The sequence below is a fragment of the Hypanus sabinus genome, chromosome 3, assembly GCF_030144855.1.
Source record: "Hypanus sabinus isolate sHypSab1 chromosome 3, sHypSab1.hap1, whole genome shotgun sequence".
NCBI classification, from domain to species: domain Eukaryota; kingdom Metazoa; phylum Chordata; class Chondrichthyes; order Myliobatiformes; family Dasyatidae; genus Hypanus; species Hypanus sabinus.
Window position 1 is genome coordinate 160,294,397 of NC_082708.1, and position 15,094 is coordinate 160,309,490.

Here is a 15,094-nt window from a genome sequence, read left to right on the forward strand (position 1 = left end):
CTCCGAATGGAGGCGGAGCTGTGGTTGAGCATCAGTAATCAAGGTATATGGATGGCATGCAAATCTTTTTCAGGTTAACCAAGTAGATTTCACTATAATAAAGCCATGCCAATGCATGTGTGCGACGCTGCCTTGTCGTTGGACACCCATACTACAGGAGGCGCTGTGTCCGGAGGTCCGCACAGGGAGCGCTGTCGCTGGAGGTCTGCTGCCGCAGTGCCGGGCCGGTCGACGTGAGGGAGGATCAGGACTGCTGGCGGCGAGAGATCCGGCTACGAGGTGTGACCCGGTCTCCATGGCCGTCAGCTGCAGACTCGGCGCCTTTCTCAACCTTCGTGCCGTGTCGCGAGCTTACGGTCACTCGGTGGCCGGACGCCTCAGGCCCTGCTTCCCTCTGCCGCCGCTGAGGGAGCCGCAGGCCCGAGGCTGGGCCGCGGGCTGGAGTAGAGCGAGTGCCGGGCCGCAGCGTTCATACACGCAGCAGGTGAGGAGGGGCTGCGAACAAGACGGAGCGCTTACTCGCTGGGAGAGCGGAGGGAAGGGCAAGTGGGACGGTCGGCTCCAGTGCCCACCCAGGGGTTGTTCGCTGTTAATGGAGCTCACAGGCCTGAAGGCCAAGGGTTTGGGGGCGGGGGCGACCCCAGAGATTGGAACCATGGGGTGGGGCGAGGGAGACTGGGAGTGTCTGAGTCGGAATGGGAGCGGATCTAGTGTGAAGCTGGAGAAGATGCAGAAAGGTACACTGGGGTTTTGGAGTCCCAAGAGACTGCAGATACTGGGATCTGGAGCAACAATCTGCTGGGAGAACTCAGCGGGTCGAGTAGCACTCGAGGGGGCAAAGGTATTATCATTGGTAAATAGATTTAATATTCTGACATGTACGGTCACTCGGTGGCCGGGCGCCTCAGGCCCTGCCTCCTATGTTTAATATGCTATCCATACAAATCATTTCATCCCATCAGAGCACTGTGGTAGTACAAAGGAAACGCAATAACAGAATGCACAATACAGTGTTACAGTTACAGAGAAAGTGCAGTGACAGCAAACAATAAGGCGGAACGGCCATGACCAGATGGAGAGACCGAATTCTTTATCGTAAAAGAGGACCGTTCAGGAGTCTAATGACAGCGGGTTAGACGCTGTCCTTAGTCTAGTAGGGTTCTCACAATTTTTAAAAAATCTACTGCTCCATGGTAGGATGGAAGTTAGAATGACTGGGGGGGGAGGGGTCTTTGATTTTGACTGCTTTACTGAGGTAGCGGGATTTGTGGATGGGTCATGAAGATGAGGCAGATTTTTGAACTGAACTGACAGGTGTCCACAACTCTGCAATTTCCTGCAGAACATTTGTATCCAAATCATCCAACATTTCAGGTTGAACCCTGCTTCTGGACTGAGAGTAGGGGAGGGGATAATATAAAGAGTTGAGATGGGCTGATAGGTGGATAAAGTCTTAATGACAACATTGGTTGATCAGTAGAACAAAAATACAGGCAAATAGACTAGTGTAGACGGGCACCATGATCAGTATCGATGAATAAAATGGAAAAAGGAATTTAAAATACCGGAATGTAGAGCAAAGAACAGTCTTGTGGACAAAGTCAACAGGTTGAGGGGCATCTGTGGAGATTGATACTGGGTTTTGACCAGCAAAGTTGACTATTCCTCTCACCTCCACCTCCCCCCTCCATCCCTGCATGTTCAACCTGCCCCTATTATTTGGATCCTAAAATTCCAGCAGTATCCTCGTAAATTTTACCTATACTCTTTCACTTCAATAGTTTTCCTGTCAGTTAGTGACCAGATCTGCACACAGAACTTCATATTTGGCCTCACCGATGTCTTCTACAATTTCTACATAACACCCCAACTCTTGTACTCAAAACTTTGACTTATGAAGGCCTTTGTGCCAAAAGCTCTTTTTGTCTACCTTTGCTGCCACTGTGAAAGCACTATGGATTTGTATTTCCAGATCCCTTTGTTCTACTGTACTCCTTAGTGCCCTACCATTCTCTGTGTAAGCCCTTCCTTGGTTTGTTCTCCCAAGGTGCAACATTGACTGCATTAAATTACTTCTGCCATTTTCTGCCTAGTTTTCCAGCTGGTCCACATTCCACTGAAAGCTTTGATAGCCTTCAACGCTGTCCAATACAGCAAAAAGAAATATATAGCTTTAGAGTGGGTGCAGATTAGATCTGCCAGGATGCTGCCTGGATTAGAGAGCATGTCTTATTCTGCTAGTTTGTAAGCTAGGGCTTTTCTCTTTGGAGCTAAAGAGAATGAAAGATAACTTGATAAAGGTGTACATGATAATAAGAGGCATAGACCAAGTGGATAGCCAGAGACTTTTTCCCAGGGTGGAAATGACAATTATCAGTGGGCATAATTTTAAGGGAATTGGAGGGAAATATAGGGGTGGGGGATTGGTCTTTTTTTTTACACAGATGGTATTTTTAGGTGCATAGGTTACTCTACCAAGCGTAATCTACTAGAAGTAGATTAAAGGACTCTATAGTTAGGGGGTCAGACAGGCGATTCTGTGGACGCAGGAAAGAAACTCAGATGGTAGTTTGCCTCCCAGGTGCCAGGGTCTGGGATGTTTCAGATTGCATCCAAGATATCCTGCAGTGGGAGGGAGAACAGCCAGAAGTCGTGGTACATATTGGTACCAATGACATAGGTAGGAAAAGGGAAGAGGTCCTGAAAAAAAGACTACAGGGAGTTAGGAAGGAAGTTGAGAAGCAGGACTGCAAAGGTAGTAATCTCGGGATTACTGTCTGTGCCTTGCGACAGTGAGTATAGGAATAGAATGAGGTGGAGGATAAATGCATGGCTGAGGGATTGGAGCAGGGACAGTGATTCAAATCTCTGGATCATTGGGACCTCTTTTGGAGCAGGAGTGACCTGTACAAAAAGGACGGGGTGCACTTGAATCCCAGAGGGACCAATATCCTGGCAGAGAGGTTTGCTAAGATAACTGGGGAGAGTTTAAACTGGAATTGTTGGGGGGGGGGGGGTGGGAACCAAACTGAAGAGACTGGGGATGAGGAGGTTAGCTCACAAATAGAGAAAACTTGGAGACAGTGTGGGAGGGAGGATAGACAGGTGATAGAGAAGGGACGCTCTCAGATGGTTTGAGATTTGTCTATTTTAATGCAAGGAATATTGCGAACAAAGCGGATGAGCTTAGAGCGTGGATCAGTACTTGGAGCTATGATGCTGTGGCCATTACAGAGACTTGGATGGCTCAGACAGGAATGATTACTTCAAGTGCTGGGTTTTAGATGTTTCAGAAAGAACAGGGAGGGAGGCAAAAGAGGTGGGGGCATGGATCTCGTGATCAGAGATAGTGTCACGGCTGCAGAAAAGGTGGACGTCATGGAGGGATTGTCTACGGAATCTCTGTGGGTGGAGGTTAGGAACAGGAAGGGGTCAATAACTTTACTGGGTGTTTTCTGTAGGCTGCCCAATAGTAACAAGGATATCGAGGAGCGGATAGGAAAACAGATCATGGAATAATGATAATACAGTTGTCATGATGAGAGATTTTAATTTCCCAATTATCAATAGGCATCTCCCTAGAGCAAGGGGTTTAGATGGGGTGGAGTTTGTTAGGTGTGTTCAGGAGGGTTTCTTATCACGATATGTAGATAAGCCTACAAGAGGAGAGGCTGTACTTGATCTGGTATTGGGAAATGAACCTGGTCAGGTGTCAGATCTCTCAGTGGGAGAGCATTTTGAGATAGTCATCATAATTCTATCTCCTTTACAGTAGCATTGGAGAGGGATAGGAACAGACAAGTTAGAAAAGCGTTTAATTGGAGTAAGGGGAATTATCAGGCAGGAAATTGGAAGCTTAAATTGGGAACAGATGTTCTCGGAAAAGAATGGAAGAAATGTGGCAAATGTTCAGGGGATATTTGTGTGGAGTTCTGCATAGGTACGTTCCAATGGGACAGGGAATTAATGGTAGGGTACAGGAACAGTGGTGTACAAAAGCTGTAATCCAGTCAAGAAGAAAAGAAAAGCTTACAAAAGGTTCAGAGAGTTAAGTAATGTTAGGCATCTAGATTATAAGGCTAACAGGAAGGAGCTTAAAAAGGAAATTAGGAGAGCCAGAAGAGGCCATGAGAAGGCCTTGGCAGGCAGGATTAAGGAAAACCCCAAGGCATTCTACAAGTATATCAAGAGCAAGAGTATAAGACGTGAAAGAATAGGACCTATCAAGTGTGACAGTGGGAAAGTGTGTATGGAACCGGAGGAAATAGCAGGGGTACTTAATGAATTGTTTACTTCAGTATTCATTATGGAAAAGGATCTTAGTAATTGTAGTGATGACTTGAAGCAGATTGCAAAGCTAGAGCATGTAAATATTAAAAAAGAGGATGTGTTGGAGCTTTTGGAAAGCATCAAGTTGGATAAGTCACCAGGACTGGATGAGATGTACCCCAGGCTACTGTGGGAGGCGAGGGAGGAGATTGCTGAGCCTCTGGTGATGATCTTTGAATCATCAATGAAGACAGGAGAGGTTCCAGAGGATTTGAAGGTTGTGGATATTGTTCCTTGATTCAAGAAAGAATGGAACGCGCTAAGACGGACTCTGGATTGGGGATTGCCAAATGGTATGTGGATTTTCTGGTGTAGTCTGTTTTGTCATATGCTTTTGTGATATCATTCTGGAGGAACGTTGTTTCATTTTTTAACTGCATTGCATTTGTGGTTTCTAAATGACAATAAACTAAATCTGAAACTGAAAGGGAGTAGGGAAATAGCCCAGGAAATTATAGACCAGTGAGTCTGACTTCAGTGGTTCGTAAGTTGATGGAGAAGATCCTGAGAGGCAGGATTTATGAACATTAGGAGAGGTATAATATGATTAGGAGTAGTCAGCATGACTTTGTCAAGGGCAAGTCAAGCCTTATGATCCTGATAGAATTTTTTGAGAATGTGACTAAACACATTGATGAAGAAAGAACAGTAAATGTAGTGTATATGGATTTCAGCAAGGCTCTTGATAAGGTACCCCATGCAAGGCTCATCGAGAAAGAAAGGAGGCATGGGATCCAAGGGGACATTGCTTTGTGAATCCAGAACTAACTTGCCCGCAGAAGGCAAAGAGTGGTTGTAGACAGGTCATATTCTGCATGGAGGTCGGTTCCAGTGGAGTGCCTCAGGGATCTGTTCTGGGACCCTTACTCCATAATTGTTATAAATGACCTGGATGAGGAAATGGAGGGATGGGTTAGTAAGTTTCCTGATGACACAAAGGTTGGAGGTGTTGTGGATAGTGTGGAGGGCTGTAATAGGTTACAGCGGAACATCGATAGGATGCAAAACTGGGCTGTGAAGTGGCAGATGGAGTTCAACACAGCTAAGTGTGAAGGGATTCATTTTGGTAGGATAAATATGATGGCAGGATATAGTATTAATGGTAAGACTCTTGGCAGTGTGAAGGATCAGAGGGATCTTGGGGTCCGAGCCCATAGGACACTCAAAGCAGCTGCACAGGTTGCCGCTGTGGTTAAGAAGGCATACAGTGTATTGGACTTCATCAATCGTGGAATTGAATTAGGAGCCGAGAGGTAATGTTGCCACTATATATGACCCTGGTCAAACCCCACTTGGAGTACTGTGCTCAGTTCTGGTTGCCTCACTACAGGAAGGATGTGGAAGCCATTAGATAGGGTGCAGAGGAGATTTACAAGGATGTTGCCTGAATTGGGGAGCATGTCTTATGAGAATAGGTTGAGTGAACTCGGCCTTTTCTCCTTGGAGTGACAGCGGATGAGAGGTGACCTGATTAGAGATGTATAAGATGATGAGAGGCATTGATCGTGTGGATAGTCAGAGGCTTTTTCCCAGGGCTGAAATGGTTGCCACAAGAGGACACAGGTTTAAGGTGCTGGGGAGTAGGTACAGAGGAGATGTTGGTTAAGTTTTTTACATAGAGAATGGTGAATGTTTGGAATGGGCTGCCGGCAATGGTGGTGGAGGTGGACACGATAGGGTCTTTTAAGAGACTTTTGGATAGGTACTTGGAGCTTAGAATAATAGAGGGCTATGAGGAAGCCTAGTGATTTCTAAGGTCGGGTCATGTTAGGCACAACTTTGCAGGCTGAAGGGCCTGTATTGTGCTGTAGGTTTTCTATGTTTCTAAGTAGATGCATTAGAGATATTTTAGAAATTTTTAAGAAAAGAGATGGATATTAGAGATATGGGAGGCTATGTAGGAAGGAAGGGTTTGATTGATCTTCTAGTAGGTAGAAGGCTGGCACGACATTGTGGGCCGAAAGGCTTATAGTGTTCTATGTAACTCGCTCTACCACCTATCATCCTGATGCACTTGTGTGTGTGTTTCCACTGCTACCAGGGCAGTGATCAGTTGTCACATAATCAGCTGATTATTCTGTATTCAGCTACCACATCTAACTAGCTTATTGTGGAATATAATGGCAGATCAAACAGTATATTGATAAAGGATCTCAAGCTAAAATATTGACTGAATTATAGATTCTTCTGACCTGAGTCCCTTCAGATTTTTGTGTGTTGCTCTATTTCATGTACTGTTTGATTGCAGTTTTTTGTTTTGGTCTTGAGATGAAATCTTTTTCTTACAACATTACTTTAGAAATTTCCTAATTTCTTTGATCACGAAACAAGCTTCACAGCCAAAATGTACAGCATCTCCATCACTCCTACCTGATTTCTGTTGCTATCTTCTGCTTTGCCTTATCCCTAATACTTCCCAAGTGTGTAATGTCCATCATGAAAAGGATTATCTGCCCTGACTATCCCTTTGCTGTCCAGACTTCCCGATATTTGCTCCCTACAACTTACTCTGCAATAGATTTAATGGCCTTCAGTAATGCACTCTGTTTCCCACCAGTTTGACTTTTAAACGCAAGAAATTCTACATCTGCCAGAAATCCAGAGTAACACACACAATGCTGGAGGAACTCAGCCTCTATGGAAAGTAAATAAAGAGTCAGTGTTTTGGGCTGAGACCCTTGATCAGGACTGGAAAGAAAGGGAGAAGAAGCCGGAATAAGAAGTTGGGGAGAGGGGTAGGCATACAAACTGGAAGGTAATGGGTGAAATCAGGTGAGGGGAAGATGGGTCAGTTGGGGAGAGGGGTTGAAGTGAGAAGCTTCCCATTGTCCTCTCCTATCAGATTCCTCCTTCAGCCGTTTACCTTTTACATCTCATTTCCCGGCTTCAGTTCACCCCATCCTCTCACTTGCCAGCTTGTACTCCTTCCCTTCTCTTCACCATCTTATTCTGGCTTCTTTTCCCCTTCCTTTCCAGTCCAGATGAAGGGTCTTAGCATGAAACATCGACTCTTTTGTGCCTCACCATAGATGCTGCCTGAACTGTTGTGTTCCTTGAGCACTTTTGAGTTAGTTTGAATTTAATACCCTCTGCCTCATCTGCAAATCTGTTCCATTTCCTAAACCTGTCCACTATTCCCAGCCATTACCCTCTGTGATTTTTATATGAATGAAATATATGAATTGCAGAGTTCGTTGCAAATTCAGTTCTTTTACTTTTAGTGTTAAAACACGATTGCTGTGCCACGTGCATTTGAGAACTAAAATGTTGAACTGAAGGAAGCTGCACAGCAAATAGACAGACCTGATGCAGTAGGGGGCAGCATTCTGTTAAAATCTGCTACCGCTCACAGCTTTTCACGCCCTCTGACTGTGTGAACAGTCAAACAGTTGAAGGATCAGGCATGTGAAGGAGTGGTGGAAACGGGTAGCGTGTTTGTGAAGCAGTCTGTGCCCCTGCAGCAATATACAGTCAACAGCAACGAACACCACGTAGTGGAAAACCAGGTGATGGGTGTGAATGTAGGAGGTATGATCTGTAACTTAGCGGGTGACGTAAACTTTGACATCGGGATAGTAATAAAGGTTGTCTGAAGATACGGTGGGATATGGATCATTTGGAAAGTTGGACAGAGCATTGACAAATGGAATTTCATCCCTTCAAGGTTGTGTATTTTGAGAAGTTCAGTAGGGGTGGGACAAACACAGTAAATGGTAGGATGTTGATGAATGGGGAGACCTTGGGGTTCAAGTTCGTAGTTCCAGGAAAATGGCAAAGCAGGTGTATAGGGTGGTGAAGAGACAAATGGCATGCTTGCCTTCATAGTTGGAGCATTGAATATAAAAATTGGGATTTTATGTTACAACAAAATGAAGTAGTAAATGGGATTACAGACTGGCTTTGCGGGAGAAGTCAGAGTGGTAGTAGATGGTTGCCTCTGAGTGGAGGCCTGTGACTAATGGAATGCCTCAGTGATCTGTGCTGGGTTCGTTGTTTATTATCTATGTCAATGATCTAGATGATAATGTGGTTAACTGGATCAGCAGATTCGCTGTTGGCACCAAGATTGGAGGTATAATGGACAGTGGGGATGCCTATCATGACTTGCAGAGGGATCTGCGCCAGCTGGAAAAATGGGCTGAAAAATGGCAGATGGAATTTAGAAGCATATAAAACCTACAGCACAATACAGGCCCTTTGGCCCACAAGGTTGTGCTGAACATGTCCCTACCCTAGAAATTACTAGGCTTACCTTCTCTGCACTCTCTCCCATACACTCCTTCCGGTATTACAGCAACTAGAACTGCACACAGAACTCCCAAGCGCTATCTAACCAGTGTTTTGTAAAGTTATAGAGTCATAGAAAAATACAGCACAGAAACAGGCCCTTTTGCCCATTTAGACCATGCCAACAACATCAACCTGCACTGACACCGTAGCCCTCCATACCCTGACTATCGATGTACCTATCCAAACTTCGCTTGAACTTTGAAATCAAGCTCACATGCACCACTTGTGCTGGCAGCTTGTTCCACACTCTCATAACATATTAATGAAGAATTTTCCTCCATTTCCCCTTAAACGTTTCACCTTTCACCCTTAACCCATGATCTCTGGTTGTAGTCCCACCCAATCTCTGTGGGAAAAGTCTGTATTTACCCCAATAATACCCCCTCATAATTTTGGATATCTTTATCAAATCACCTTTCATTCTTCTGTGTTTCAAGGAATAAAGTCCTAACCTATTTAATCTTTCCTAACAACTCAGGTCCTCCAGTCCCGGCAACATCCTTGTAAATGTTGTCTGTACTCTATTAAATTTAATTACATCTTTTCTGTAAGTATTTGATAATGTACCCCATGCAAGGTTTATTGAGAAAGTAAGGAGCATTGGGGTCTAAGAGGACATTGCTTTATGGATCCAGAACTGGCTTGACCACAGAAGGCAAAGAGTGGTTGTAGGCGAGTCATATTCTGCATGGAGGTTAGTGATCAGTGGTGTGCCTCGGATCTGTTCTGGGACCCCTTCTCCGAGAGCCAAGAGGTAATGTTGCAGCTGTATAGGGCCCTGGTCAGACCCCACTTGGAGAACTGTGCTTAATTCTGGTTGCCTCACTACAGGAAGAATATAGAAACCATAGAAAGGGTGCAGAGAAGATTTACAAAGATGTTGCCTGAATTGGGGAGCATGCCTTTTGAGAATAGGTTGAGTGAACTCGGCCTTTTCTCCTTGGAGCGACAGCGGATGAGAGGTGACCTGATTAGAGATGTATAAGTTGATGAGAGGCATTGATCTTGTGGATAGTCAGAGGCTTTTTCCCAGGGCTGAAATGGTTGTCACAAGAGGACACAGGTTTAAGGTGCTAGGGAGTAGGTACAGAGGAGATGTTGGGGTAAATTTTTTACGCAGAGAGTGGTGAGTGCGTGGAATGGGCTGCCAGCAATGGTGGTGCAGGCAGATATGATAGGGTCTTTTAAGAGGCTTTTAGATAGGTACATGGAGCTTACTAAAATAGAGGGCTATAGGTAAGCCTAGTAATTTCTGAATAGGGACATGTTCGGCAGAGCTTTGTGGGCCAAAGGGCCTGTATTGTGCTGTAGGTTTTCTATGTTTCTATCTCCTGGCACCCAAAAGCCTGTCCTGCAGCCACAGGGCACGAGTCAGTAGTGTGATGGAGCACTCTCTGCTTGCCTGGATGAATGTACCTTGACGACAAGTTAAGCATGAATCAGGACAAAACAGCCCAATTGACTGGTACCATTTTACCATGATAAATGTTCACTCTCTCTAACACTATCCTAGAGCGGGTGCACAATAAAATATACTACAGTGCATTGCTGGTCAGTCTTACAGGCTTCTTATCTTGGCAGCCTTTCTCACAGATGGTAGGGCAACACGTGTATGGGAACACCATCACCCACTGATTTCTCTGTAGATTGTACATCATCCTGACTTAGAAATATGTCTCTTGTCATCATCACTGGATCTAACCCCTGGAGCTTCCTCCCCAAAAACATGTTGGGAGCACTTTGACTAGAGGGACTGCAACGGCTTGAGAAGATGGTTCACTACCACCTCTGGCCCAGTGAGGGATGTACAATACTGGGATCCTAGTGTTACAGCATCAGGATAACAACTTCTCCCTCAATGGCAGCAAAACAAAAGAGCTGGTCATTGACTTTGAGTAGAATGTTGATGCACGTGCTCCTATTTGCATCGATGGTTCTGAATCTGAGCCTCAAGTTCCTAACAATAGCCTGTCCTGGTCCAATCAAGTAGATGTCATGCCCGAGGATCTGCACCAGCATAATCAAAAAAATCCACCCACTTTTGGCAATTTCTCTTCAATCTCTCCCCCCCCCCCAGGGAAAAAAATTATAAAGCACAACAACATGTGCCACAAGGTGCAAGGACAGCTGTTGTACTGTTATAACACTATTGAGCATCTCCCTAGTATGGTAGAATGGACTCTGACCGTGCAGTGTTCCTCATGGCCTTGCACCTTATTGCCTGCTTATGCTTTACTTTCTCTCGAACTACAATATTTTATTCTGCATTCTACTGTTTTCTCTTGTACTAACTCAATTCAAAACATTTTTTCCACTGAACTCTGGTACATGTGACAATAATGAAACCAACTTGCTGTACCTTGTATATGTTGACATTGTCAGCAGTGCCTATATACTGAAAGATCCTGATGGAAGGAATCTGGCAGTGTGGCAATACATTCCCACTTCAGTAAAGGTCAAGTGTGTTGTCACATGCACAAGTACTTGTATGTCCAGGTGCAATGAAAAACTTGTAGCAGTATTTCAGGCACATGATATTATATAAGCAGCATTCATAACAAAAACTTGATACACATTTTATTTTACAAAGAAACACAGAACCAAAAGTCCATTTTAATGCAAAGTGGTCATAGTTTTGTAAACTGTAGTAATTGATTAGGTTTTTGCTGATTGCTTTAAGAACCAAATGGTTGAAAGGAAGTAGCTGTTCTTGAACCTTTTGGTCTGGGACTTTGGACTTCTGTACATCTTGCTTGATGGTAGCAATGAAAAAATGGCATGGCCTGGATGGTGGTCTTTTACTGTGTTGATGGTAGTTGTCTGAAATGTCTTGGTCATTAATTCTTAATGCCTCACAGGAGTCGCAGCAGCCTTTCCAAGACGAGGAGTATCCCCCACTTCCTGACTATGAGCCCTCTCTATTAGAAATGGATCAAAATGTGTTTGTTGTGAAGGCTCGTGGTTTGCCCTGGTCTTGCTCTGCGGAGGATGTGCTGGACTTTTTCTCAGGTAAGGGATTTACTAAAATCTAGATGTGGTTTTGATTCACCTTTCTCTCTCCTACAGCTAGTTAATAAAGGGATGTGTTCCTGTAATGTGTTCAGCAGTGTGTTTGATGTTAGAGTATTTGGCTGAGAAGTATATGTGCAGTTACCTGTGTGTGCAAACTGACTTGGAGCCAGTGTTTACACACAATATCAGTCTGCTTCCTGTGTACACATTGGCTGCAATGATTTCTGTGTTAATGGTGATACCACACAGCGATAACTGCCCTGTCTTCCCTGAAATAGCATGAACCTCGACATCCATTGAAAGTCACAGAAACAAGCCTTTTGATCTAACATGTCCATATGGACCACTACTTTCCTATAATCCAGTTTACTTTCTTTTGATCTGTACCTTGGTGATTTTTGTATTTATATGCTTCTTAGTAATGGAGAGCAGTACCTGCCTCCATGATCACATGGAGTAAATGATTCTAAATGTATGGGATAAAAACTGCCCTTTCCTACTTCATGATTCCTTTCAATCTTTCCTAATAATCATCTTTTGAGGTTTGTTGTCAAGTTTTGATGATACTGTTTCCATGAGATACTAGGTTATACCTTGCATAGAAATACTGAGGCCAACGTGAGAGCATCCTTTAGGAGAGTGAAAGCATTCAGCTGAGATGGGGTACCTCACTGAGTACTGAAGACCTGTGCAGATCATTTGGCTGATGTGATCATTGAAATATTTAACCTCTCACTTCGGCAGTCTGAGGTGCCCACCCCAGTCACATAGGCGTCAATTATAGTAGTGCCTAAGAAGAATGTGGTAACCTGTCTCAGTGACTATCATCCAGTAGAAGTTACATCTACTGTGTTGAAATAGTTTGAGATGTTGGTGATGGAACACATCAACTCCTGTCTGAGAAGTGTGAAATGACTTGGGTCCACTCTAATTTGCTTACTGTCACAATAGGTCGACAGCAGATGCCATTTCATTGGCTCTGCGCTCAATCCTGGAACACGTGGACAATGAAAGTGCATACATCAAGATGCTCTTTATTGACTACAGCTCAGCATTCACTACTATCATCCCCTTAAAACTATTCAATAAGCTCCAAGACCTAGGCCTCAATACTTATCCAACTGGATCCTCTATTTCCTCAGAACACGCTGGAGGAACTCAAGGTCGAGCAGCATCTGTGGCAATGAACAAAGCTGACTGTTTCCACGGATGCTGCCCGACCTGCTGAGTTTCTCCAGCGTGTTGTGCGTGTTGCTTTTACCCCAGCATCTGCAGAGTATTTTGTGTTTACAGTCCTCTATTTCCTCATTTGCAGACCCTAGACCCTAGTCAGTTCGGATTGGCAACAACATCTCCTCCCTGATCTCCATCAGCACAGGTGCACCACAAGGCTGTGTGCTTAGTTCCCTGCCCTACTCACTTTATGACTGAGGCTAAGCACGACTCCACTGCTATATTTACATTTGCTGAAGACACTACTGTTGTTGACTCAATGAAAGTTAGTGACAAATCAGCATTTAGGAGGGAGATTGAAACTCTGGCTGAGTAGTGGCACAACAACAACCTTTCACTCAATGTGAGCAAGACCAAGGAGGTGATATTGATTTCAGGAGGAGGAAACCAGAGATCCATGAGTCAGTCCTGATAAAGTATGTAAAGGGTTAACATGGACAGTTAAACATAGCAGGTTGTTTTTCTGAAAGAAATCGCTGATGATCAACAGATGTGCTAAGCCATGCTGAGCCATATTTCTTCTCGGAGTTAGGCAGTGTTTCAAGATCCTTGTTTCTTTGTGCACTCATGCACATAGATAGGACCATTCTGGCCTGTTTGTGTATGGGGCCATTATACCTATTCTGTATTTTGTCTCTCAGTACTGTCAAGCAATAGATAAGTCTGACACCAGCTTGGTACGTGTGGGGGGTATCTGAACAACTATATCCATTTTGTAAGGGGAATTATGAGTTAGTTAGTGGACTGGGCAGGAACAGTCAGAGAGTGTTCCTGTTTAAGCAACTAACTGAGTAAGCCCTGAGTCCTTTGAATAAAGAGTTTGTACTTATACAGTCTCTGAGTGATTTTATCTGGATTGGACTTTTACAGTCCTCATTGGGATCACAGGTGGAGAGGGTCAGCAACTTTAAATTCCTTAGTGTTATCATTTCAGAGGATCTAACCTGGGTCCAGTACACAAGTGCTATTATAGAAGAAAGCACTGAAGCGCCTCTACTTTCTTCAAAGCTTTTGAAGATTCAGCATGTCATCTGAAAGCTTTAATAGACTTCTGTAGACATGTGGTGGAGAGTCTGTTGACTGGTTGCATCCCAGCTTGATATGAAAACACAAATGCTCTTTGACAGAAAATTCTGCAAATAGTAGATACAGCCCAATCCATCATGGATAAGGCCCTCCCCATTATTGAGCACATCTACATGGAGTGGTGTTGCAGGAAAGAGGCATCCACTATCACTATCCCCACTATCCCGGCCATGCTCTCTTCTCGCTGCTGCCATGAGGAAGGAGTTACAGGAGCCTCAGGACTTGCACCAACATGTTCAGGAGTAGTTATTACCAGGGGGATAACTTCACTCACATGCCTGAGCATTGAACTGTTCCCACAAGCTGTGGATTCACTTTCAAGGACTCTTCATCTTGTGTTCTCAATGTTTATTTATTATTAATATTTTTGTTTTGTTTCTTGTACTTGCTGTGAATGCCTACAAGAAAATGAATCTTAAGGTTGTATGTGGTAATATATATGTTCTTTGACAATAAATTTACCGTGACTTTGAAATACTGATTAGTAAAACAGTAATTTAGTGATACTGCATCCAGTTTTGTGTGCTATACTTGCTGCTCACTCTGCCCTACTATGAGGAGTCTAAATACACATTGGACAACTTTGCAACTCACCTTCACTTCCGTGAGGATCACCCTGAGTTTTCAGTTGCCTGTTACTTTAATTCTTCATCTCATTCCCACTCTGAACCTTCTGTATTTGGCTCCTGAATGTATTCAACAAAGCTCCAGGAATAATATCAGTTTCCATCTTGGCATATTACAACCTTTGGAACTAGGTTCAGAAATTTCAAATCAGTGTTTTTGTTATTTTCTCGTTTAATTTCGGTTTTCACTCTGCTTACACTTCCTCTAGACAGGTCCTTCGGCCCCGAATTTCCTGTCTGGACTCCGGCTGCACATCACTCACCAAGTCCAGGTGTACCTTGTATGGATTCCCCAGCGTTAGTTTCCTCACTAAAGCCATCCCATTACCTGGTATGGTCACAACAAACTCGCAGTACATCTGCTGAGTAAGATTTAATAGCAGACTAAAACACTTAAAAACTTAAGTAAATTCACCTCATTAGAATAAAATTTCTCTAGTGTTTGCATAGGTTTCTCCTTCATAGATGTTCTTGGGTGTAATGAAAGACATTGCTGCATCTGCACAAGGTTACAGCTG

The 15,094-nt window shown here is 44.0% G+C and overlaps 1 protein-coding gene across 1 annotated transcript in view; it reads left to right on the plus strand.

The window, feature by feature from the left end:
- Nucleotides 1–15,094, plus strand: part of grsf1 (G-rich RNA sequence binding factor 1) — a 38,316-nt gene continuing 23,222 nt past the window's right edge. The window contains exons 1-2 of the mRNA XM_059965479.1: nucleotides 1–484; nucleotides 11,478–11,628. Coding sequence (XP_059821462.1) covers nucleotides 116–484; nucleotides 11,478–11,628 — 520 coding nt within the window. The 5' untranslated portion in view covers nucleotides 1–115. The remainder of the gene's footprint in view (nucleotides 485–11,477; nucleotides 11,629–15,094) is intronic.